General features: G+C 49.5%; 1 protein-coding gene across 1 annotated transcript; it reads right to left on the minus strand.

The window, feature by feature from the left end:
- Positions 1-20,677: 20,677 nt before the first annotated feature.
- On the minus strand, positions 20,678-22,300 carry LOC307163342 (zinc finger MYM-type protein 6-like; the record flags this gene model as incomplete). The annotated part of the gene is made up of 1 exon (XM_079879374.1): positions 20,678-22,300. The coding sequence occupies one exon, from the start codon at positions 22,298-22,300 to the stop codon at positions 20,678-20,680; it is 1,623 nt and encodes a 540-aa protein (XP_079735500.1).
- Positions 22,301-26,296: the final 3,996 nt, after the last annotated feature.

Here is a 26,296-nt window from a genome sequence, read left to right on the forward strand (position 1 = left end):
TTCCAGAGAAACTGAGCTCCTGCGGGAGCGTGAGAGAACATCACTGCTGCGACAGTTGAGGAAATTTCCATAGAAACTGAGCTCCTGCGGGAGCGTGAGAGAACATCACTGCTGCGACAGTTGAGGAAATTTCCAGAGAAACTGAGCTCCTGCGGGAGCGTGAGAGAACATCACTGCTGCGACAGTTGAGGAAATTTCCAGAGAAACTGAGCTCCTGCGGGAGCGTGAGAGAACATCACTGCTGCGGCAGTTGAGGAAATTTCCATAGAAACTGAGCTCCTGCGGGAGCGTGAGAGAACATCACTGCTGCGGCAGTTGAGGAAATTTCCAGAGAAACTGAGCTCCTGCGGGAGCGTGAGAGAACATCACTGCTGTGGCAGTGGGGGAAATTTCCAGAGAAACTGAGCTCCTGCGGGAGCGTGAGAGAACATCACTGCTGCGACAGTTGAGGAAATTTCCATAGAAACTGAGCTCCTGCGGGAGCGTGAGAGAACATCACTGCTGTGGCAGTGGGGGAAATTTCCATAGAAACTGAGCTCCTGCGGGAGCGTGAGAGAACATCACTGCTGCGGCAGTTGAGGAAATTTCCATAGAAACTGAGCTCCTGCGGGAGCGTGAGAGAACATCACTGCTGTGGCAGTGGGGGAAATTTCCAGAGAAACTGAGCTCCTGTGGGAGCGTGAGAGAACATCACTGCTGCGACAGTGGGGGAAATTTCCAGAGAAACTGAGCTCCTGCGGGAGCGTGAGAGAACATCACTGCTGCGACAGTTGAGGAAATTTCCAGAGAAACTGAGCTCCTGCGGGAGCGTGAGAGAACATCACTGCTGTGGCAGTGGGGGAAATTTCCAGAGAAACTGAGCTCCTGCGGGTGTGTGAGAGAACATCAATGCTGCGACAGTTGAGGAAATTTCCAGAGAAACTGAGCTCCTGCGGGAGCGTGAGAGAACATCACTGCTGTGGCAGTGGGGGAAATTTCCATAGAAACTGAGCTCCTGCGGGAGCGTGAGAGAACATCACTGCTGTGGCAGTGGGGGAAATTTCCATAGAAACTGAGCTCCTGCGGGAGCGTGAGAGAACATCACTGCTGTGGCAGTGGGGGAAATTTCCATAGAAACTGAGCTTCTGCGGGAGCGTGAGAGAACATCACTGCTGCGGCAGTTGAGGAAATTTCCAGAGAAACTGAGCTCCTGCGGGAGCGTGAGAGAACATCACTGCTGCGGCAGTTGAGGAAATTTCCATAGAAACTGAGCTCCTGCGGGAGCGTGAGAGAACATCACTGCTGCGGCAGTGGGGGAAATTTCCAGAGAAACTGAGCTCCTGCGGGAGCGTGAGAGAACATCACTGCTGTGGCAGTGGGGGAAATTTCCATAGAAACTGAGCTCCTGCGGGAGCGTGAGAGAACATCACTGCTGCGGCAGTTGAGGAAATTTCCATAGAAACTGAGCTCCTGCGGGAGCGTGAGAGAACATCACTGCTGTGGCAGTGGGGGAAATTTCCATAGAAACTGAGCTCCTGCGGGAGCGTGAGAGAACATCACTGCTGCGGCAGTTGAGGAAATTTCCATAGAAACTGAGCTCCTGTGGGAGCGTGAGAGAACATCACTGCTGTGGCAGTGGGGGAAATTTCCAGAGAAACTGAGCTCCTGCGGGAGCGTGAGAGAACATCACTGCTGCGACAGTTGAGGAAATTTCCATAGAAACTGAGCTCCTGTGGGAGCGTGAGAGAACATCACTGCTGTGGCAGTGGGGGAAATTTCCAGAGAAACTGAGCTCCTGCGGGAGCGTGAGAGAACATCACTGCTGCGGCAGTTGAGGAAATTTCCATAGAAACTGAGCTCCTGCGGGAGCGTGAGAGAACATCACTGCTGCGGCAGTGGGGGAAATTTCCAGAGAAACTGAGCTCCTGCGGGAGCGTGAGAGAACATCACTGCTGTGGCAGTGGGGGAAATTTCCATAGAAACTGAGCTCCTGCGGGAGCGTGAGAGAACATCACTGCTGCGGCAGTTGAGGAAATTTCCATAGAAACTGAGCTCCTGCGGGAGCGTGAGAGAACATCACTGCTGCGGCAGTTGAGGAAATTTCCATAGAAACTGAGCTCCTGCGGGAGCGTGAGAGAACATCACTGCTGCGGCAGTGGGGGAAATTTCCAGAGAAACTGAGCTCCTGCGGGAGCGTGAGAGAACATCACTGCTGTGGCAGTGGGGGAAATTTCCATAGAAACTGAGCTCCTGCGGGAGCGTGAGAGAACATCACTGCTGCGGCAGTTGAGGAAATTTCCATAGAAACTGAGCTCCTGCGGGAGCGTGAGAGAACATCACTGCTGTGGCAGTGGGGGAAATTTCCATAGAAACTGAGCTCCTGCGGGAGCGTGAGAGAACATCACTGCTGCGGCAGTTGAGGAAATTTCCATAGAAACTGAGCTCCTGTGGGAGCGTGAGAGAACATCACTGCTGTGGCAGTGGGGGAAATTTCCAGAGAAACTGAGCTCCTGCGGGAGCGTGAGAGAACATCACTGCTGCGACAGTTGAGGAAATTTCCATAGAAACTGAGCTCCTGTGGGAGCGTGAGAGAACATCACTGCTGTGGCAGTGGGGGAAATTTCCAGAGAAACTGAGCTCCTGCGGGAGCGTGAGAGAACATCACTGCTGCGGCAGTTGAGGAAATTTCCATAGAAACTGAGCTCCTGCGGGAGCGTGAGAGAACATCACTGCTGCGGCAGTGGGGGAAATTTCCAGAGAAACTGAGCTCCTGCGGGAGCGTGAGAGAACATCACTGCTGTGGCAGTGGGGGAAATTTCCATAGAAACTGAGCTCCTGCGGGAGCATGAGAGAACATCACTGCTGCGGCAGTTGAGGAAATTTCCATAGAAACTGAGCTCCTGCGGGAGCGTGAGAGAACATCACTGCTGTGGCAGTGGGGGAAATTTCCAGAGAAACTGAGCTCCTGCGGGAGCGTGAGAGAACATCACTGCTGTGGCAGTGGGGGAAATTTCCATAGAAACTGAGCTCCTGCGGGAGCGTGAGAGAACATCACTGCTGCGGCAGTTGAGGAAATTTCCATAGAAACTGAGCTCCTGTGGGAGCGTGAGAGAACATCACTGCTGCGGCAGTTGAGGAAATTTCCATAGAAACTGAGCTCCTGCGGGAGCGTGAGAGAACATCACTGCTGCGGCAGTTGAGGAAATTTCCAGAGAAACTGAGCTCCTGCGGGAGCGTGAGAGAACATCACTGCTGTGGCAGTGGGGGAAATTTCCAGAGAAACTGAGCTCCTGCGGGAGCGTGAGAGAACATCACTGCTGCGACAGTTGAGGAAATTTCCATAGAAACTGAGCTCCTGCGGGAGCGTGAGAGAACATCACTGCTGTGGCAGTGGGGGAAATTTCCATAGAAACTGAGCTCCTGCGGGAGCGTGAGAGAACATCACTGCTGCGGCAGTTGAGGAAATTTCCATAGAAACTGAGCTCCTGCGGGAGCGTGAGAGAACATCACTGCTGTGGCAGTGGGGGAAATTTCCAGAGAAACTGAGCTCCTGTGGGAGCGTGAGAGAACATCACTGCTGCGACAGTGGGGGAAATTTCCAGAGAAACTGAGCTCCTGCGGGAGCGTGAGAGAACATCACTGCTGCGACAGTTGAGGAAATTTCCAGAGAAACTGAGCTCCTGCGGGAGCGTGAGAGAACATCACTGCTGTGGCAGTGGGGGAAATTTCCAGAGAAACTGAGCTCCTGCGGGTGTGTGAGAGAACATCAATGCTGCGACAGTTGAGGAAATTTCCAGAGAAACTGAGCTCCTGCGGGAGCGTGAGAGAACATCACTGCTGTGGCAGTGGGGGAAATTTCCATAGAAACTGAGCTCCTGCGGGAGCGTGAGAGAACATCACTGCTGTGGCAGTGGGGGAAATTTCCATAGAAACTGAGCTCCTGCGGGAGCGTGAGAGAACATCACTGCTGTGGCAGTGGGGGAAATTTCCATAGAAACTGAGCTTCTGCGGGAGCGTGAGAGAACATCACTGCTGCGGCAGTTGAGGAAATTTCCAGAGAAACTGAGCTCCTGCGGGAGCGTGAGAGAACATCACTGCTGCGGCAGTTGAGGAAATTTCCATAGAAACTGAGCTCCTGCGGGAGCGTGAGAGAACATCACTGCTGCGGCAGTGGGGGAAATTTCCAGAGAAACTGAGCTCCTGCGGGAGCGTGAGAGAACATCACTGCTGTGGCAGTGGGGGAAATTTCCATAGAAACTGAGCTCCTGCGGGAGCGTGAGAGAACATCACTGCTGCGGCAGTTGAGGAAATTTCCATAGAAACTGAGCTCCTGCGGGAGCGTGAGAGAACATCACTGCTGTGGCAGTGGGGGAAATTTCCATAGAAACTGAGCTCCTGCGGGAGCGTGAGAGAACATCACTGCTGCGGCAGTTGAGGAAATTTCCATAGAAACTGAGCTCCTGTGGGAGCGTGAGAGAACATCACTGCTGTGGCAGTGGGGGAAATTTCCAGAGAAACTGAGCTCCTGCGGGAGCGTGAGAGAACATCACTGCTGCGACAGTTGAGGAAATTTCCATAGAAACTGAGCTCCTGTGGGAGCGTGAGAGAACATCACTGCTGTGGCAGTGGGGGAAATTTCCAGAGAAACTGAGCTCCTGCGGGAGCGTGAGAGAACATCACTGCTGCGGCAGTTGAGGAAATTTCCATAGAAACTGAGCTCCTGCGGGAGCGTGAGAGAACATCACTGCTGCGGCAGTGGGGGAAATTTCCAGAGAAACTGAGCTCCTGCGGGAGCGTGAGAGAACATCACTGCTGTGGCAGTGGGGGAAATTTCCAGAGAAACTGAGCTCCTGCGGGAGCGTGAGAGAACATCACTGCTGTGGCAGTGGGGGAAATTTCCATAGAAACTGAGCTCCTGTGGGAGCGTGAGAGAACATCACTGCTGCGGCAGTTGAGGAAATTTCCATAGAAACTGAGCTCCTGTGGGAGCGTGAGAGAACATCATTGCTGTGGCAGTGGGGGAAATTTCCAGAGAAACTGAGCTCCTGTGGGAGCGTGAGAGAACATCACTGCTGTGGCAGTGGGGGAAATTTCCATAGAAACTGAGCTCCTGTGGGAGCGTGAGAGAACATCACTGCTGTGGCAGTGGGGGAAATTTCCAGAGAAACTGAGCTCCTGCGGGAGCGTGAGAGAACATCACTGCTGCGGCAGTTGAGGAAATTTCCATAGAAACTGAGCTCCTGCGGGAGCGTGAGAGAACATCACTGCTGCGGCAGTGGTGGAAATTTCCAGAGAAACTGAGCTCCTGCGGGAGCGTGAGAGAACATCACTGCTGTGGCAGTGGGGGAAATTTCCATAGAAACTGAGCTCCTGCGGGAGCGTGAGAGAACATCACTGCTGCGGCAGTTGAGGAAATTTCCATAGAAACTGAGCTCCTGCGGGAGCGTGAGAGAACATCACTGCTGCGGCAGTTGAGGAAATTTCCATAGAAACTGAGCTCCTGCGGGAGCGTGAGAGAACATCACTGCTGCGGCAGTGGGGGAAATTTCCAGAGAAACTGAGCTCCTGCGGGAGCGTGAGAGAACATCACTGCTGTGGCAGTGGGGGAAATTTCCATAGAAACTGAGCTCCTGCGGGAGCGTGAGAGAACATCACTGCTGCGGCAGTTGAGGAAATTTCCATAGAAACTGAGCTCCTGCGGGAGCGTGAGAGAACATCACTGCTGTGGCAGTGGGGGAAATTTCCATAGAAACTGAGCTCCTGCGGGAGCGTGAGAGAACATCACTGCTGCGGCAGTTGAGGAAATTTCCATAGAAACTGAGCTCCTGTGGGAGCGTGAGAGAACATCACTGCTGTGGCAGTGGGGGAAATTTCCAGAGAAACTGAGCTCCTGCGGGAGCGTGAGAGAACATCACTGCTGCGGCAGTTGAGGAAATTTCCATAGAAACTGAGCTCCTGCGGGAGCGTGAGAGAACATCACTGCTGCGGCAGTGGGGGAAATTTCCAGAGAAACTGAGCTCCTGCGGGAGCGTGAGAGAACATCACTGCTGTGGCAGTGGGGGAAATTTCCATAGAAACTGAGCTCCTGCGGGAGCATGAGAGAACATCACTGCTGCGGCAGTTGAGGAAATTTCCATAGAAACTGAGCTCCTGCGGGAGCGTGAGAGAACATCACTGCTGTGGCAGTGGGGGAAATTTCCAGAGAAACTGAGCTCCTGCGGGAGCGTGAGAGAACATCACTGCTGTGGCAGTGGGGGAAATTTCCATAGAAACTGAGCTCCTGCGGGAGCGTGAGAGAACATCACTGCTGCGGCAGTTGAGGAAATTTCCATAGAAACTGAGCTCCTGTGGGAGCGTGAGAGAACATCACTGCTGCGGCAGTTGAGGAAATTTCCATAGAAACTGAGCTCCTGCGGGAGCGTGAGAGAACATCACTGCTGCGGCAGTTGAGGAAATTTCCAGAGAAACTGAGCTCCTGCGGGAGCGTGAGAGAACATCACTGCTGTGGCAGTGGGGGAAATTTCCAGAGAAACTGAGCTCCTGCGGGAGCGTGAGAGAACATCACTGCTGCGACAGTTGAGGAAATTTCCATAGAAACTGAGCTCCTGCGGGAGCGTGAGAGAACATCACTGCTGTGGCAGTGGGGGAAATTTCCATAGAAACTGAGCTCCTGCGGGAGCGTGAGAGAACATCACTGCTGCGGCAGTTGAGGAAATTTCCATAGAAACTGAGCTCCTGCGGGAGCGTGAGAGAACATCACTGCTGTGGCAGTGGGGGAAATTTCCAGAGAAACTGAGCTCCTGTGGGAGCGTGAGAGAACATCACTGCTGCGACAGTGGGGGAAATTTCCAGAGAAACTGAGCTCCTGCGGGAGCGTGAGAGAACATCACTGCTGCGACAGTTGAGGAAATTTCCAGAGAAACTGAGCTCCTGCGGGAGCGTGAGAGAACATCACTGCTGTGGCAGTGGGGGAAATTTCCAGAGAAACTGAGCTCCTGCGGGTGTGTGAGAGAACATCAATGCTGCGACAGTTGAGGAAATTTCCAGAGAAACTGAGCTCCTGCGGGAGCGTGAGAGAACATCACTGCTGTGGCAGTGGGGGAAATTTCCATAGAAACTGAGCTCCTGCGGGAGCGTGAGAGAACATCACTGCTGTGGCAGTGGGGGAAATTTCCATAGAAACTGAGCTCCTGCGGGAGCGTGAGAGAACATCACTGCTGTGGCAGTGGGGGAAATTTCCATAGAAACTGAGCTTCTGCGGGAGCGTGAGAGAACATCACTGCTGCGGCAGTTGAGGAAATTTCCAGAGAAACTGAGCTCCTGCGGGAGCGTGAGAGAACATCACTGCTGCGGCAGTTGAGGAAATTTCCATAGAAACTGAGCTCCTGCGGGAGCGTGAGAGAACATCACTGCTGCGGCAGTGGGGGAAATTTCCAGAGAAACTGAGCTCCTGCGGGAGCGTGAGAGAACATCACTGCTGCGGCAGTGGGGGAAATTTCCAGAGAAACTGAGCTCCTGCGGGAGCGTGAGAGAACATCACTGCTGTGGCAGTGGGGGAAATTTCCATAGAAACTGAGCTCCTGCGGGAGCATGAGAGAACATCACTGCTGCGGCAGTTGAGGAAATTTCCATAGAAACTGAGCTCCTGCGGGAGCGTGAGAGAACATCACTGCTGTGGCAGTGGGGGAAATTTCCAGAGAAACTGAGCTCCTGCGGGAGCGTGAGAGAACATCACTGCTGTGGCAGTGGGGGAAATTTCCATAGAAACTGAGCTCCTGCGGGAGCGTGAGAGAACATCACTGCTGCGGCAGTTGAGGAAATTTCCATAGAAACTGAGCTCCTGTGGGAGCGTGAGAGAACATCACTGCTGCGGCAGTTGAGGAAATTTCCATAGAAACTGAGCTCCTGCGGGAGCGTGAGAGAACATCACTGCTGCGGCAGTTGAGGAAATTTCCAGAGAAACTGAGCTCCTGCGGGAGCGTGAGAGAACATCACTGCTGTGGCAGTGGGGGAAATTTCCAGAGAAACTGAGCTCCTGCGGGAGCGTGAGAGAACATCACTGCTGCGACAGTTGAGGAAATTTCCATAGAAACTGAGCTCCTGCGGGAGCGTGAGAGAACATCACTGCTGTGGCAGTGGGGGAAATTTCCATAGAAACTGAGCTCCTGCGGGAGCGTGAGAGAACATCACTGCTGCGGCAGTTGAGGAAATTTCCATAGAAACTGAGCTCCTGCGGGAGCGTGAGAGAACATCACTGCTGTGGCAGTGGGGGAAATTTCCAGAGAAACTGAGCTCCTGTGGGAGCGTGAGAGAACATCACTGCTGCGACAGTGGGGGAAATTTCCAGAGAAACTGAGCTCCTGCGGGAGCGTGAGAGAACATCACTGCTGCGACAGTTGAGGAAATTTCCAGAGAAACTGAGCTCCTGCGGGAGCGTGAGAGAACATCACTGCTGTGGCAGTGGGGGAAATTTCCAGAGAAACTGAGCTCCTGCGGGTGTGTGAGAGAACATCAATGCTGCGACAGTTGAGGAAATTTCCAGAGAAACTGAGCTCCTGCGGGAGCGTGAGAGAACATCACTGCTGTGGCAGTGGGGGAAATTTCCATAGAAACTGAGCTCCTGCGGGAGCGTGAGAGAACATCACTGCTGTGGCAGTGGGGGAAATTTCCATAGAAACTGAGCTCCTGCGGGAGCGTGAGAGAACATCACTGCTGTGGCAGTGGGGGAAATTTCCATAGAAACTGAGCTTCTGCGGGAGCGTGAGAGAACATCACTGCTGCGGCAGTTGAGGAAATTTCCAGAGAAACTGAGCTCCTGCGGGAGCGTGAGAGAACATCACTGCTGCGGCAGTTGAGGAAATTTCCATAGAAACTGAGCTCCTGCGGGAGCGTGAGAGAACATCACTGCTGCGGCAGTGGGGGAAATTTCCAGAGAAACTGAGCTCCTGCGGGAGCGTGAGAGAACATCACTGCTGTGGCAGTGGGGGAAATTTCCATAGAAACTGAGCTCCTGCGGGAGCGTGAGAGAACATCACTGCTGCGGCAGTTGAGGAAATTTCCATAGAAACTGAGCTCCTGCGGGAGCGTGAGAGAACATCACTGCTGTGGCAGTGGGGGAAATTTCCATAGAAACTGAGCTCCTGCGGGAGCGTGAGAGAACATCACTGCTGCGGCAGTTGAGGAAATTTCCATAGAAACTGAGCTCCTGTGGGAGCGTGAGAGAACATCACTGCTGTGGCAGTGGGGGAAATTTCCAGAGAAACTGAGCTCCTGCGGGAGCGTGAGAGAACATCACTGCTGCGACAGTTGAGGAAATTTCCATAGAAACTGAGCTCCTGTGGGAGCGTGAGAGAACATCACTGCTGTGGCAGTGGGGGAAATTTCCAGAGAAACTGAGCTCCTGCGGGAGCGTGAGAGAACATCACTGCTGCGGCAGTTGAGGAAATTTCCATAGAAACTGAGCTCCTGCGGGAGCGTGAGAGAACATCACTGCTGCGGCAGTGGGGGAAATTTCCAGAGAAACTGAGCTCCTGCGGGAGCGTGAGAGAACATCACTGCTGTGGCAGTGGGGGAAATTTCCAGAGAAACTGAGCTCCTGCGGGAGCGTGAGAGAACATCACTGCTGTGGCAGTGGGGGAAATTTCCATAGAAACTGAGCTCCTGTGGGAGCGTGAGAGAACATCACTGCTGCGGCAGTTGAGGAAATTTCCATAGAAACTGAGCTCCTGTGGGAGCGTGAGAGAACATCATTGCTGTGGCAGTGGGGGAAATTTCCAGAGAAACTGAGCTCCTGTGGGAGCGTGAGAGAACATCACTGCTGTGGCAGTGGGGGAAATTTCCATAGAAACTGAGCTCCTGTGGGAGCGTGAGAGAACATCACTGCTGCGGCAGTGGGGGAAATTTCCATAGAAACTGAGCTCCTGTGGGAGCGTGAGAGAACATCATTGCTGTGGCAGTGGGGGAAATTTCCATAGAAACTGAGCTCCTGCGGGAGCGTGAGAGAACATCACTGCTGCGGCAGTGGGGGAAATTTCCAGAGAAACTGAGCTCCTGCGGGAGCGTGAGAGAACATCACTGCTGTGGCAGTGGGGGAAATTTCCATAGGTAGTCCAAATAGGTGGTTCGTGGAAAAACGCCCATACAAATAAGCTGCCATTGGACGCATAGTGGCCCCGATGGACCGTAGGGCGAATATGGATGACAATTGCCCTTTAAATAGTGGGCCTTTGTCACTTGGCGATAACCCCTGCGCTAACCTGTCGCCCCGGGAGTAGGGGCCATTCGGACGCCTTTAGGGGGCGATAATGGGCAAATGCCCCCTTATACCACCCACGTATCCCCTTCTACCCCCCCCCCCACGACCCCTAAGCCACTCCCACATCCCACTAACCCACTATTTGTCCAATAACCCACTATAGTGGGTAAATGTCCAATTGACCCCCCCACCCCCACCCCCCCACTCCCGGGCCACGCCCCCCATCCCACGAACCCACTATTTGTCCAATAACCCACTATAGTGGACAAATGTCCCGTTGACCCCCCCCCTCCACTCCCAGACCACGCCCCCATCCCACGAACCCACTATTTGTCCAATAACCCACTATATTGGGCAAATGTCCCGTTGACCCCCGCTCCACTCCCAGACCACGCCCCCATCCCACGGAACCACTATTTGTCCAATAACCCACTATAGAGGGCAAATGTCCCGTTGACCCCCCCCATCCCTCCACCCCCCACTCCCAAGCCACGCCCACATCCCACGAACCCACTATTTGTCCAATAACCCACTATAGTGGGCAAATGTCCCGTCGACCCCCCCTGTCCATTCCCGAGCCACGCCCCCATCGCACTGACCTACTATTTGTCCAATAAACAACTATAGTTTTCAAATGTCCCGTTGACACCCCCCATTCTTTGGGCACACGGAGGCCTCATGGTGGTCCCCCCACATCCAGAGTATGGAGCCCCAACTCTGCTTATTTTTCAAGTTACGTCCAGTCAAAGTTAAAATTTCAAGCTGGTATATCTCTGTAACCAAGACGAGTTGGGGCCCCATACTTTGGGCACGTGGGGGCCTCATATTGGTCCCCCCACACCCAGAATATGGAACCCCAACTCGGCTTATTTTTCGAGGTACGTCCTGTCAAATTTAAAATTTCAAGCTGGTATGTCTCTGGAACCGAGCCGAGTTGGAGCCCCTTACTCTGGGCACAGGGGGGTCTCCAGGAGCTCGCCCCAGGGCCCAAGTATGAAGTCCCAACTCGGCTTCCTTTATCAGTTTCACCCGGTCCAATTTCAAAATTCGCATCCCCAATAGCGGCTGAAATTTATCACGTTCGCTCTAGAGCTTTTGGTATGTTAGTCGGGGCGGGCCCTGGGGTCACGGTGTCGAATTTGGGGCCCCTGGTACCTTTCTATATAACTCCAACCCGCCAATTAATGTTAGGGGCCGAAAATGTCAGTTTTAGGGTTAGGGTTAGGGAATATTTTTGCCTTCGCTCTACAGACTGGTGCTTTCGGTATGTCGCTCGGGGTGGGCCCAAGGGTCACCGTGCCGAATTTGGGGCCCCTGGGACTTTTCTATAAAACTCCCATCCACCCATTAAATGAATGCGTTTGCAACCGTGGTTTCGCGGACAAGGCTTGGAAAGGGCCGATCGACTAGGGGGCGCCATTTTCCGTCTCGCCACGGCCCCCCGGAGCGGGCGGGAAAGTTTGGTGGACCTACCACCTCGTTCAGGGGTCGAAAGGTCAAAAAAGCAAAGCACGTCCATGAAAGCACTACACCAACAACTGGCCCCTGGGACGGCCCCCGTTCGTAGACGCAGTGTCGTGGCACCTCGATATTTGAGATTTTGGCTCTCCAGGGGCCCCCGACTCACGGCCCCGAAGCCTGAAAATCTAGGACCTTCCTAAGAGAAGTGTGCCACTTATACCCAACTTTCACTCAAAAGGCTCTTAGGGTATACGAGTCAAAGAGGAATCAGGCAGAAATTAGGGTTAAAGGGTGAAAATGTGTTGCCTTCGCTCTACAGACTGGTGCTTTCGGTATGTCGCTCGGGGCGTGCCCAGGGGTCACCGTGCCGAATTTGGGGCCCCTGGGACTTTTCTATAAAAATCCCACCCACCCATTTAATGAATGCGTTTGCAACCGTGGTTTCGCGGACACCGCTCGGAAAGGGCCGATCGACTAGGGGGCACCATTTTCCGTCTCGCCACGGGCCCCCGGAGCGGGCGGGAAAGTTTGGTGGACCTACGACCTCGTTCAGGGGTCGAAAGGTCAAAAAAGACACTGCAAATCCATCAAAAAATGGCACCTGGGACGGCCCCCCGTTCGTAGACGCAGTGTCGTGATACCTTGATATTTGAGATTTTGACCCTCCAGGGGCCCCTGATGAATGGCCCCGAAGCGTTAAAGTCCAGGACCTTCCTGAAAAAACACCCATCCCCCGCCGCCATCAAACTCAGTCCACTTTCGCGTCCAACATAGAGGCTGATTTCTTTTGCCTTTGCTCTAGAACCCTGCGCTTTCGGTATGTCGATCGGGGCATGTCCAGGGGTCACCGTGCCGAATTTGGGGCCCCTGGGACCTTTCTATAAAACTCCACCTCGCCAATTCAATGTTAGAGGCCGAAAATGTTAGTTTTATGCTTAGGGTTTGGGTTAGGGAAAATATGTTTTGCCTTCGCTCTATCGCCCTGCGCTTTTCGGTATGTCGCTCGGGGTGGGCCCAAGGGTCACCGTGCCGATTTTGGGGCCCCTTGGACTTTTCTAAAAAACTCCCACCCACCCATTGAATGAATGCGTTTGCAACCGTGGTTTCGCGGACACGGCTCGGAAAGGGCCGATCGACTAGGGGGCGCCATTTTCCGTCTCGCCACGGCCCCCCGGAGCGGGCGGGAAAGTTTGGTGGACCTACCACCTCGTTCAGGGGTCGAAAGGTCAAAAAAGCAAAGCACGTCCGTGAAAGCACTACACCAACAACTGGCCCCTGGGACGGCCCCCGTTCGTAGACGCAGTTTCGTGGCACCTCGATATTTGAGATTTTGGCTCTCCAGGGGCCCCCGACTCACGGCCCCGAAGCCTGAAAATCTAGGACCTTCCTAAGAGAAGTGTGCCACTTATACCCAACTTTCACTCAAAAGGCTCTTAGGGTATACGAGTCAAAGAGGAATCAGGCAGAAATTAGGGTTAAAGGGTGAAAATGTGTTGCCTTCGCTCTACAGACTGGTGCTTTCGGTATGTCGCTCGGGGCGTGCCCAGGGGTCACCGTGCCGAATTTGGGGCCCCTGGGACTTTTCTATAAAAATCCCACCCACCCATTTAATGAATGCGTTTGCAACCGTGGTTTCGCGGACACCGCTCGGAAAGGGCCGATCGACTAGGGGGCGCCATTTTCCGTCTCGCCACGGGCCCCCGGAGCGGGCGGGAAAGTTTGGTGGACCTACGACCTCGTTCAGGGGTCGAAAGGTCAAAAAAGACACTGCAAATCCATCAAAAAATTGCACCTGGGACGGCCCCCCCGTTCGTAGACGCAGTGTCGTGATACCTTGATATTTGAGATTTTGACCCTCCAGGGGCCCCTGATGAATGGCCCCGAAGCGTTAAAGTCCAGGACCTTCCTGAAAAAACACCCATCCCCCGCCGCCATCCAACTCAGTCCACTTTCGCGTCCAACATAGAGGCTGATTTCTTTTGCCTTTGCTCTAGAACCCTGCGCTTTCGGTATGTCGATCGGGGCATGTCCAGGGGTCACCGTGCCGAATTTGGGGCCCCTGGGACCTTTCTATAAAACTCCACCTCGCCAATTCAATGTTAGAGGCCGAAAATGTTAGTTTTATGCTTAGGGTTTGGGTTAGGGAAAATATGTTTTGCCTTCGCTCTAGAGCCCTGCGCTTTTCGGTATGTCGCTCGGGGTGGGCCCAAGGGTCACCGTGCCGATTTTGGGGCCCCTTGGACTTTTCTAAAAAACTCCCACCCACCCATTGAATGAATGCGTTTGCAACCGTGGTTTCGCGGACACCGCTCGGAAAGGGCCGATCGACTAGGGGGCGCCATTTTCCGTCTCGCCACGGCCCCCCGGAGCGGGCGGGAAAGTTTGGTGGACCTACCACCTCGTTCAGGGGTCGAAAGGTCAAAAAAGACACTGCACGTCCGTGAGAGCAACGCACCAACAAATGGCCGGTGGGACGGCCCCCGTTCGTAGACGCAGTGTCGTGGCACCTCGATATTTGAGATTTTGACTCTCCAGGGGCCCCCGACGCACGGCCCCGAAGCGTGAAACTCTAGGACCTTCCTAAAAAAAAATGCCCCTCCCCCGACATCAAATAATTTAAAGGCCTGAAAGACCCCCTTTCAGAGTGAGAGTGAAATAGCCATGAGGTAGATATTATGCACAGAGGCTGAATTTTTTTTGCCTTCGCTCTAGAGCCCTGCGCTTTAGGTATGTCGCTCGGGTTGGGCCCAAGGGTCACCGTGCCGATTTTGGGGCCCCTGGGACTTTTCTATAAAACTCCCACCCACCCATTGAATGAATGCGTTTGCAACCGTGGTTTCGCGGACAAGGCTCGGAAAGGGCCGATCGACTAGGGGGCGCCATTTTCCGTCTCGCCACGGCCCCCCGGAGTGGGCGGGAAAGTTTGATGGACCTACCACCTCGTTCAGGGGTCATAGGTCAAAAAAGACACTGCACGTCCGTGAGAGCAACGCACCAACAAATGGCCGGTGGGACGGCCCCCGTTCGTAGACGCAGTGTCGTGGCACCTCGATATTTGAGATTTTGACTCTCCAGGGGCCCCCGACGCACGGCCCCGAAGCGTGAAACTCTAGGACCTTCCTAAAAAAAAATGCCCCTCCCCCGACATCAAATAATTTAAAGGCCTGAAAGACCCCCTTTCAGAGTGAGAGTGAAATAGCCATGAGGTAGATATTATGCACAGAGGCTGAATTTTTTTTGCCTTCGCTCTAGAGCCCTGCGCTTTAGGTATGTCGCTCGGGTTGGGCCCAAGGGTCACCGTGCCGATTTTGGGGCCCCTGGGACTTTTCTATAAAACTCCCACCCACCCATTGAATGAATGCGTTTGCAACCGTGGTTTCGCGGACAAGGCTCGGAAAGGGCCGATCGACTAGGGGGCGCCATTTTCCGTCTCGCCACGGCCCCCCGGAGTGGGCGGGAAAGTTTGATGGACCTACCACCTCGTTCAGGGGTCGAAAGGTCAAAAAAGACACTGCACGTCCGTGAGAGCAACGCACCAACAAATGGCCGGTGGGACGGCCCCCGTTCGTAGACGAAGTGTCGTGGCACCTCGATATTTGAGATTTTGACTCTCCAGGGGCCCCCGACGCACGGCCCCGAAGTGTGAAACTCTAGGACCTTCCTAAAAAAAAATGCCCCTCCCCCGACATCAAATCATTTAAAGGCCTGAAAGACCCCCTTTCAGAGTGAGAGTGAAATAGCCATGAGGTAGAGATTATGCACAGAGGCTGAATTTTTTTTGCCTTCGCTCTAGAGCCCTGCGCTTTAGGTATGTCGCTCGGGTTGGGCCCAAGGGTCACCGTGCCGATTTTGGGGCCCCTGGGACTTTTCTATAAAACTCCCACCCACCCATTGAATGAATGCGTTTGCAACCGTGGTTTCGCGGACAAGGCTCGGAAAGGGCCGATCGACTAGGGGGCGCCATTTTCCGTCTCGCCACGGCCCCCCGGAGCGGGCGGGAAAGTTTGGTGGACCTACCACCTCGTTCAGGGGTCGAAAGGTCAAAAAAGACACTGCACGTCCGTGAGAGCAACGCACCAACAAATGGCCCGTGGGACGGCCCCCGTTCGTAGACGCAGTGTCGTGGCACCTCGATATTTGAGATTTTGACTCTCCAGGGGCCCCCGACGCACGGCCCCGAAGTGTGAAACTCTAGGACCTTCCTAAAAAAAAATGCCCCTCCCCCGACATCAAATCATTTAAAGGCCTGAAAGACCCCCTTTCAGAGTGAGAGTGAAATAGCCATGAGGTAGAGATTATGCACAGAGGCTGAATTTTTTTTGCCTTCGCTCTAGAGCTCTAGGGGGCTCTCACCAGCATCTACCCCAAAAATCACCCTAATCTTTCTGAAAACTCACTCGACCATATCTCGGCGCCTGGTGGCGCTAGAGACACGGGACCGAGTCCAATAGACCAGCTGCGTCCCAAACGCTATGCCCACAAGACTTGAGCTCGACAGGGGCAAAAATAAGGGTGGTGCGCTACCACATCTCGGCGCCTGGTGGCGCTAGAGAGACGGGACGGAGCCCGTTTGACTGCGCGTGGCCCCGTTAGTACACGTACCGAGTTTCAGCTCCCTGGGGCCTATGAAACTCAAGATATTGGGGGGCTCAACTCGGGTGGGGGGGCTCTCACCAGCATCTACCCCAAAAATCACCCTAATCTTTCTGAAAACTCACCCGACCATATCTCGGCGCCTAGTGGCGCTAGAGACACGGGACCGAGTCCAATAGACCAGCTGCGGCCCAAACGCTATGCCCACAAGACTTGAGCTCGACAGGGGCAAAATTAAGGGTGGTGCGCTACCACATCTCGGCGCCTGGTGGCGCTAGAGAGACGGGACAGAGCCCGTTCGACTGCGCGTGGCCCCGTTAGTACACGTACCGAGTTTCAGCTCCCTGGGACCTATGAAACTCGAGATATTGGGGGGCTCAACTTGGCTTGGTTTCCGAGATACACCCAGTCAAAGTCTGATGTTTGACCGGGCATAACTCCAATGCCAAGCGGAATTGGGGCTCCATACTCGCGGTGTGTGGGGGGCCCAAGGGTCCCTCCCAACACCAGGAGTTTGGAGCTCCAACTCGGCTCGGTTCCCGAGATACGGCCGGTCAAAGCTGGATCGGAAGTGGCCGTATCTCGGAAACGGAAGGTCCCAGGAGCCGGGGATGGTGAGGTTAGAAGGGGCCCTAGGGGCCCTCTTGGAGTCCGGAGATTGGAGCTCCGACTCGGCTTGGTTCCAGAGGTACACCCGGTATAAGCTGAACCAGAAGTGGCCATATCTCGGAAACGGAAGGTCTCAGAAGCTGGGGGCGGTGGGGTCAGAAGGGGCCCTAAGGGCCCCCCTCATGCCCGGAGATTGGAGCTCCAAATTGGCTTAACTCCCAAGATACACCCGGTTATACACAAGGGACTTTTGGACAAAACGGTCGATATCTCGGAAAGGACGAGTCCCAGCGGATCGTCCTTCGGGGTGGTGAGGGGCCCCTAGGGGCCCTCTCAGACCCCAGAGTCCTGAGCCTCTGGGACCCTTCCTTCTGAAGTGCACCCTTTCCTGTTGGGCCCCGTATCTCGGCCCACGGGGGCGCTAGAAGCACGGGCCAGGGTGCGTTGGAGAGGGCCCCTCGAGACCTTACTTTGCCCCGAATTTGGTGCATCTCGGTTATTGACCACTCCATAAAAATGCAGTGTCCGTGAAACCACTGTTTTGGCCACTAAATAGGTTGGAACTGGGACATTTTTGTGTTTTTGCTCTCCCGTCACATGTGATGTCGACTCTCGTCGTTTAAACCACCTCTGCTGTACTAAGTACACTCGACTGAACACATCGCACTAATTTTCAAGTCATTTCAGTGTTTGATTTGCATAAGAACGAGTGTCCTCGAAACCACTATTTGGCGGGAAAAACAGTGGCCTCGCGGACACGGGTGGATTTTAAGATTAGCTTTCGAAATATTTTGATGAAAACCATTTATCAGCACTCAGCGGGCTCCCCTGAGTCCGTGGCACCGAGGTTCATCCCAAAATTCCACTGTCCGCGAAACCACGGTTTTGTACAGTGTAACAAATCCAACGTGGGATCTCCATATCTCAGCTCCGGAAGGCTCTAGAGCCTCCAATCTTGCACTCCTGTCTGTGCCTCAGCACCCTCTAACAGAATCCAGAGTTTCGAGAAGATCCGAGAAACTTTAATTTTCAAGCAAAAAAAACCGACAGGCATACCCCTTACAGATTTTTCGGGTCGAAAATTACGGTTTCTCGGATCTTCTCGAAACCTTGGATTCTGATAGAGGGCGACGAGACGCAGACAGGAGCGCAAGTCCTGGCTCTCCACACCCCTCCTGAGCTGAGATATGGAGATCCCACGTAGGATTTGTTCCATTGTGCAAAACAGTGGTTTCGCGGACAGTGGAATTCTGGGATGAAACTTGGTGCCACGGACTCTGGGGGGCCCGCTGAGTGCAGTGAAATAGTTTTTATCATGACAGGAACTTTAATTCAAATGTCTACCAAAGAAACTGTCTGAAATCCCATTCAATAGATTGCAGGTGGGATTGTGTCCAATTGCAGCTTATTTAATGGTGGAAATAAGCCTCGTCCTTAAAAAATACTTTATTAGGCTCTAGGCCCGAGCCGATCGACTAGTGGGGGCCCCTTTTTGGAACTCGAGATATTGGGGGGCTCATCTCACCCGTATCTTTCTGAAAACTCACCTGTATCTATCTGAAAACTCACCCGTGTCTATCTGAAAACTCACCCGTCACAAGGGTTCCTCCCCATGCCCGAGTTCACGCGCGTGATCATTGGTAACTAAACCTATGCGCGTGAACTCGACAATCGATTACTATGGCCTTCCACCGAAAACAGGATGTAAACAAAGGTATGAGCGCTGGCTGAATTAACTTCGTTTTTATTAATATCTCTAACATCTACTGCAGTCAGATCCACCCGTGTTCACTCGGAAGGAATCACTCACATTTTCTGTGCACTTGTAATGACACTTAAAGGATGTTAAGAGGCTAAAAAGCAGGCTTACTACTTGCCCTATTGAAGTCAACAGGGTGCAAATTTTAAAAATAGAATAACTCGGTGTAGGCAACACCGATTTTTGTCGTTGTTCTCTGTATTGACAGCACTCCAAATGTACAAAAAAATGAGCTCAATGTTAAAATTGACCGGAGTTCTCCTTTAAGTTATTGTAAACATAATAATAAAAATGTAAAAAAAGGAGGTTAAAAATATTTTGACACTAATATTTCTCTCTCTCTCTCTCTCTCTCTCTCTCTCTCTCTCTCTCTCTCTCTCTCTCTCTCTCTCTCTCTCTCACACAGTATATAGTGTTGGAACCGGGCTCTTCTCTGAAGGACTGAGTACATTTGTGTTTGTGGACACGCATACTGACCAGGGAACATTCTGATGTTGTCAGTCAAGTTCTGAACAGGAACCAATCTGTGGAGAAGTTCATTTATTCGCAAAGGTGGACAAAAACATCGTGCTGACTTTTTAAAGATTATTTTGATGATGATTTTTACTCGTAGAAGTAGAAGTAGAAGTAGACTGAGGGGTAGACAGTCAGACATTGATAATAATAAGAAATGTTTCTTGAGAATCAAAGAGACTTCAAAAACATTAAGACACTTAAATACTTCTTTTGGCCACCAGTGTACATGAATCCAACACATTTTTGTAAATAAGTGAAATTATTTTGAAGGTTGGGTTATGTGTCATGTATTGTGAAAAGAACTGTGTTTTGTCCTGTGTTGGACATTTCATTTTTGACTGCTTAAAAATGTATTTATATTCTGCAGTTTTATGAATGTAATGGTTGATATTTCATTATAATATTTGTATAAGCTAAACAACCAATGACTCTACATTCATTTAAGTCAAGTCAAGTCAAGTCAAGTATATTTGTATAGCGCTTTTCACAATACAGATTGTATCAAAGCAGCTTCACAGTATTAAATTAAAATAATACAACAAGGTTTGTTTCTAGTGGAATTTATTGATTGATAAAATAAAATTAAATATCCCCAAAATATCCCCAACTGAGCAAGCCAAAGGCAACAGTGGCAAGGAACCGAAAAACTCCAAGTGACCTAATGGAGAAAAAAAAAAACCTTGGGAGAACCCAGGCTCAGTCGGGTGCCAGTTCTCCTCTGGCATTTATGAACTAGAGGCCGGATTGTAGTTTGAACTGTAAGATTAAAAATATTATATGAATGCCTGGCCGAAAAGATGCGTCTTTAATCTAGTTTTAAACTGGGAGAGCGAGACCGAGCAATGAACAGTATCAGGAAGGCTATTCCAGAGTTTTGGAGCTAAATGTGAAAATGATCTCCCTCCTTTGGTTGATCTGGATATCCTAGGTATGACCAAAAGCCTCGAATTTATTGATCTTAAAGAGCGCGATGGATTATAGGGCGATAGAAGATCCGTTAAATAGACTGGAGCTAAGCCGTTTAGGGCTTTATAAGTCAGTAGCAATACCTTGTAGTTAATACGGAACTTTATAGGTAACCAATGCAGTGATGATAAAATCGGTGTTATATGATCATATTTTCTTGATCTAGTAAGAACTCTAGCGGCTGCATTTTGGACTAACTGTAGCTTGTTTATTGAGGATGCAGGACAACCAGCTAATAAAGCATTACAGTAATCTAGTCTCGAGGTCATAAATGCATGAACTAGCTTTTCTGCATCAGAAACTGATAGGATATTACGTAGCTTAGCAATGTTTCTAAGGTGGAAAAAGGCTGTTTTTGTAACATATGAAATATGATTTTCAAAAGACAGGTTACAGTCGAGTATAACAGGGGTTTTCAACTGGTTCTGTGCCAGGGACCACCATTCTGACTAACAAGTAATCGGCGGCCCACTATTGTGTGTGTGTGTGGGTGTGTGGGTGTGTGTGTGTGTGGGGGGGGGGGGGGTACTCCTTACCTGTTAGTGGGATTTCTGGGCGTGGTGACTTCCACACAGTCTGTCTATTCGTGGTGATATAGTGGTACATAGTGACAGCCTCATATCATTCTCTGGTTCCAGCCTTGCCCTGTACTTGTTCTTTAGATATGCCAGTGTGGAAAAACCGCTCTCACAGAGGTATGTAGTTGGAAAGGGTAAAAGACACCTCACTGCTTTTACTGTAAGCTCTGGAAATTCTGTCTGGCAACTTATCCAGAACTTCACAAGGGGTTGTGTATCATACATATGCCTCCTGACAGAGTCTGTGGACATCTCTATGAGCTGATCCTCTTCTACAGTAGTTAAGCTTGACCCTGCTGCTGCATCATCACTGAATGGGAGCAGGATCCATTTGCTGTCACAGCGCCACTCATCAGAATCATTGAAGTACTTTCGGAATTGAAGCACAAGCTTCCTCAAATGCTCACACACAATGTCTTTAATGTCAGTGCTGTCAGAATATTCCTCAACTGAAGGGAACATAGCCAAGTTACCACTCTCCACTCTTTCTATCCATCTTGACATTTTTTTAACAAATGCCTCTAGTTTTTCATAGAGCTGCAGGACGTTTGAATCTCTCCCTTGCATTGAAGTGTTCAACTTGTTAAGCTCTGCAAAAACATCGGTGAGATACGCCAGCTTAGTTAACCAGTGGCTGTCCTTGAACATGTAAGCCAGTTCAGTGCACTCCTTCTCGCACAAGAAAGTATAGATAGCGTCACGTAGTTCAAACACACGGGCGAGCACCGCGCCGCGAGACAGCCATCTCACCTCTGAATGGTAAAGGAGAGAGGTGTGTTCACTTCCTAAGCCTTGACATAGGGATGCAAACAGGCGTGTATTTAATGCTTTTCGTTTTATCAGGTTTACAGTTTTAACAACAGCATCAAACACCTCGCTGAACTCAACACTGAGATCTTTGGCGGCCAGAGCTTCTCTATGAATCATGCAGTGTGTCCAAATTATCGCCGGTGCTACTTTCTTTACGTGCCCAATCAATCCAGTCTGGCTGCCACTCATTGCTCTGGCTCCATCGCTACATAGCGCCACACACTTCTGCCACGAAATATTGTGTTCTTTGAAAAAGTCATCAAGGGCTGAAAAGATCTCAGCACCTGTAGTTCGCCCTGGCAGTGGTTTGCAAAAGAGAAATTCCTCGCACATCGCACTATTATCCTCGTATCGCACAAATGCCAAAAGTTGCGCGTCATTTGTTATATCTGTCGTCTCGTCTAATTGAATTGAAAATCCCTGAACTGATCGAAGTTTCTCTATCAGCTGCTCTTTCACATCATTTGCCATTTCCTCAATTCGACGTCCGACTGTGCTATCTGACAAAGGAGTAGTTTTTAATTTATTAGCACATTCTTCGTTCATCATGGTTTTACACATGTCTATAGCTGCTGGCAAAATCAGCTGCTCTGCAATTAAATGAGGCTTTTTGCATTGCGCAACTCTGAGAGCCACCAGATATGAGGCTTTCAGTGCATTTTCACTGACTTTTGCACTCTTTCTCATGAGCGTCTGCTGTCCTTTGAAATCACGCAACATCTGTTGCATATACTCAATAGGCTTGGCCTTCAAGAAGCTGTGATGTGTCTCCATATGACGAGAAAGTTTCGACGGTTTCATGGATTCATTTGAAAGCAACGTTGAACATACGAAACACAGTGGTACCTCCTCTCCTGTTTTGTCAGTCGTTACTGTAAATCCATATTTAACATAATCTTCACTGTATTTTCTTTTTCGTTTCCCACTACGTTTCCCTGTTTCCTCCGACGTTGTAGCTTTGTCTGAAGAGCATGCAGCAGAAGCCTGTCCATCTGTCCTGACATCTGTCACTTTCCTCACTAAAAAGCGATCCATGCTTGGTGCTGACTAGCAATCTTCGCCTTAGTTAGAAACGTTATAGCTAACAGCTCCACTCCACTCCAAATTTAAATTCACCAATATTAAGCGTCTTTTCAATGAAACCTCAATAATGTATTTCCTTAACTCTCCGAGATGCTGGTCTATTTTGCGCGCAAGATGAATGTGTACGTATATGACGTTGCAAAGCATAGACCTGATAGGTGCAAAGCTAGCCTATCCTGTGTCAGTTTGAATCTCAACTCCTCTATATTATTTTTGATATTTTCATAAAATTTAGTGTATTCACACCAATGTGCAAATATTCTGGAAATGTTTGGAAAAATTAATTATTTAATAGTGAAATTACGTAGGCTGGAATGCATGTCACGGACCACATGCAATGCCGCCGCGGACCACCAGGGGGCCGCGGACCACCGGTTGAAAACCCCTGGAGTATAACACCCAGGTCAGTAGTATTAACATATACTTTGTGTCACTTTTGATTGATTTATGTCACTAGTGATTGACAGGGAATCCATGTGTCACTCAAACTGACTGGTCAGTGGGTGTCAATTGTTTTTACAGGGGCAACGTCTGTATGGGGGAAACTGTTGCTGATTGTATTTTCCTTTGATTGTTGGGGGTGAAATTCACCCATGCAGGTATTACGTAATGTTGACACCCTGAGTGTCAAAATCGTTGTTGTTTGATCAATAGGGTAGCCTATATGTTAATTGAGTCAAAACATTTGAGTCAAGACATTCAGGAATACCATTACCCCTACACCACACTGGCTATATTCATTAAAATAACATGTCTGGGGATGTTCTTTTAAGTCAAGTCAAGTCAAGTCAAGTCATCTTCATTTATATACCGCTTTTAACAATGTAGATTGTTTCAAAGCAGCTTTACAGAGATAAACGTATAATTTAAGGTAAGATTGTTTTGGCTTTATAGCGGTTCTTTAATAAAGTTATTTTCCAGCTAAAGTTAGTTTTTGTTATTAAATTAGGGGCCGCTAAGACGACACCGTTCTCTCTACACAGACTTTAAATGCGAAGCTGTGATAAACGCTGAAGGTGGTCACATGCACATTAAGAATTGTTTCTATAGTTATGTGCGTTTGAATATATGTGCGCAGGTTTGTAATTTCCTACAGACCAAGCCTAAACAAAGTACTGGTCTTTCCTTATAAATTTTGATACAGAATTTTATTTTATTTTGTCACTTCGTGGTAGGTACACAAAACGAATTTTCCCGACAACGCCTTATCTGTAGAGTGGTAAATGTTCTTTTAAGAACAACTGTGTGTGTGTGTGGTGTGTGTGTATACCTCAGTAGGATCAGTAATACCTGAACTTTAGGTTTTATGTTAATTGTTAATGCCTAAGACAAAGAATCAGACACGTTCATCAAGCCAAAGAGTCCTAATTACCCACACACCCCATACTATATTCTTCTCAACAAGAAAAGGTGTCGTTTTTTCTAGAACATCTGTATCTGTTTCCTGACGCCAATTCGCTACTTGCACGTAGCCGCCATTTTGGATTTCGGATCAGCGAGGGTATGCTAAGACACTTCCGGTTTCGCATTACGCCCGGTGCAGGGAGCCGGAGAAAGACGAAATTTATCTTTTATAGTTGTTTATAGAATCAATTATCACTTAAAATACTACTAAGATCCATATTACTATCACACGAGCAAATGGCAATTAAATGCACGGACGCATAGTCAGATTAATGAATGAAATACAACTGTTCACGAACATAAGATTGTATTTGACTCATGCTGAATACACATACGCAATGACAATTATGCCTACTGTAAATATAGAGTTACAACTACGACTAGAGTTGTTTACATAAAATGCACCGTGAACATTCATGTTTGCCCTGTGATCGGCTACAATTCGCTCCGTGCATGGAGACCGTTGACGTTCAAACTTGAGTGTGTGTACTTCCAGTGAAAACTACGGTGATCTAACAGCGAGAGCGAGAGACAACAGCGACCGAGTTCCATTACCACAGAGATATTTTTTCACAAGGAGTGTTTTTAGGATTCAAGAGAGGTGACTTGCCTTTCAGAGGACAGCCTCAGCACTTAATCGTTGTGTGCCGGTACCATTTCGTCACGTTACAATAGAAGTCAGCTTCCATGCGGTCCCCGTTGACGCCGCGGGACGGGCCGAGTGGATACAGAAGATCCGGAGTGATGACTTCAACCCGATCAAATTTTTAAATGCATATGCTTTTCAGTGTATTTCACCTGTGCGTTTATATGCTTTCTATTACTGCATTTATTTTGTGCAAGTGAGATGAAGATCTGTTCCATAAATAATAATAATAATCTGTCTGGTGTTTATAAGCAGCACATGTATTGTGTAAAATATACACAAACTTACCTTTATTAAATTGTTTGTGGTACCTACCGTAAAAAATTAAAATGTAAAATATGTGATGATAATGTTGATCGAGCATTTGATGTAAGAAAGAAAAAATATATGCGCAGAATTGAGAAAATAGTATTTATGGATATAAATTAGCCATGTGAATGTTCACGGTGCATTTTATGTAAACAACTCTAGTCGTAGTTGTAACTCTATATTTACAGTAGGCATAATTGTCATTGCGTATGTGTATTCAGCATGAGTCAAATACAAACTTCTGTTCGTGAACAGTTGTATTTCATTCATTAATCTGACTATGCGTCCGTGCATTTAATTGCCATTTGCTCGTGTGATAGTAATATGGATCTTGGTAGTATTTTAAGTGATAATTGATTCTATAAACAACTATAAAAGATAAATTTCGTCTTTCTCCGTCTCCCTGCACCGGGCGTAATGCGAAACCGGAAGTGTCTTAGCATACCCTCGCTGATCCGAAATCCAAAATGGCGGCTACGTGCAAGTAGCGAATAGGATCAGTGTTAAAAAGACAAAGAATCAAAACATTTATCTAACTCACAGTGAAGGTGTTTGCGAGTGGAACTGGCGGGGGAAGAGTGCATCCTAAATGGGTTTGTTAATGGTTTTAGGACAGTTGCTTAGGCTAGCCTAGATGTTTAAAGAATGACACTTCATCAAAAGCTTTCTGGTGATTCTCTGGGCTCGCACACAAAAACATCTTTTTAGTGTATATAAATTTGGTTGTTACTTTTGTTATTTTAGTATTTTTTAAAGAAAATGTTTTAGTTTTTAACCCAACCCATAGTGTGTGTGTGTGTGTGTGTGTGTGTGTGTGTGTGTGTTGCAAAACAACAAATTTACATATTTTACTACAAATTTCTGAGTAAAATAAGACACACAGGGATTTTAAACGTTCAAACATTTTATACATTTGTTTGCCATACAAAAAGCAAGAAAAGTTGTCTATTTCCTTTAAATAAAACTTTTACTTTATTTTATTCTTTAAAACAGACGATGACCAGCATCTTTTATTAGTATAGCTGAGCAGTTTCCTCACATGAGTAAAACACATTTTTCACTTAGAAAACTTTTTAAATGTATGCATGTGCCTTTTTTTTCTTTTGACAAACCTACATTTCAAATTATACCTGTGTGTGTGTGTAACAACCACAAGGGATACATATTGACGCCTAAGTTTCGGGTACAGTGCAAACATGCAATACTCAAGAAATCTAATCTTAGTGTAATCTTCTTGTGGTCAGAACACAGAACTTTGTGTTGAGTGATCCAGACAAAGCTTCATGCTAGAAAATATCATGGAAGTCACTAGCCCTTCAACATCCAGC

Source organism: Squalius cephalus (genome assembly GCF_949319135.1).
Source record: "Squalius cephalus genome assembly, chromosome: 8".
In the NCBI taxonomy this organism is placed as follows: Eukaryota; Metazoa; Chordata; class Actinopteri; order Cypriniformes; family Leuciscidae; genus Squalius; species Squalius cephalus.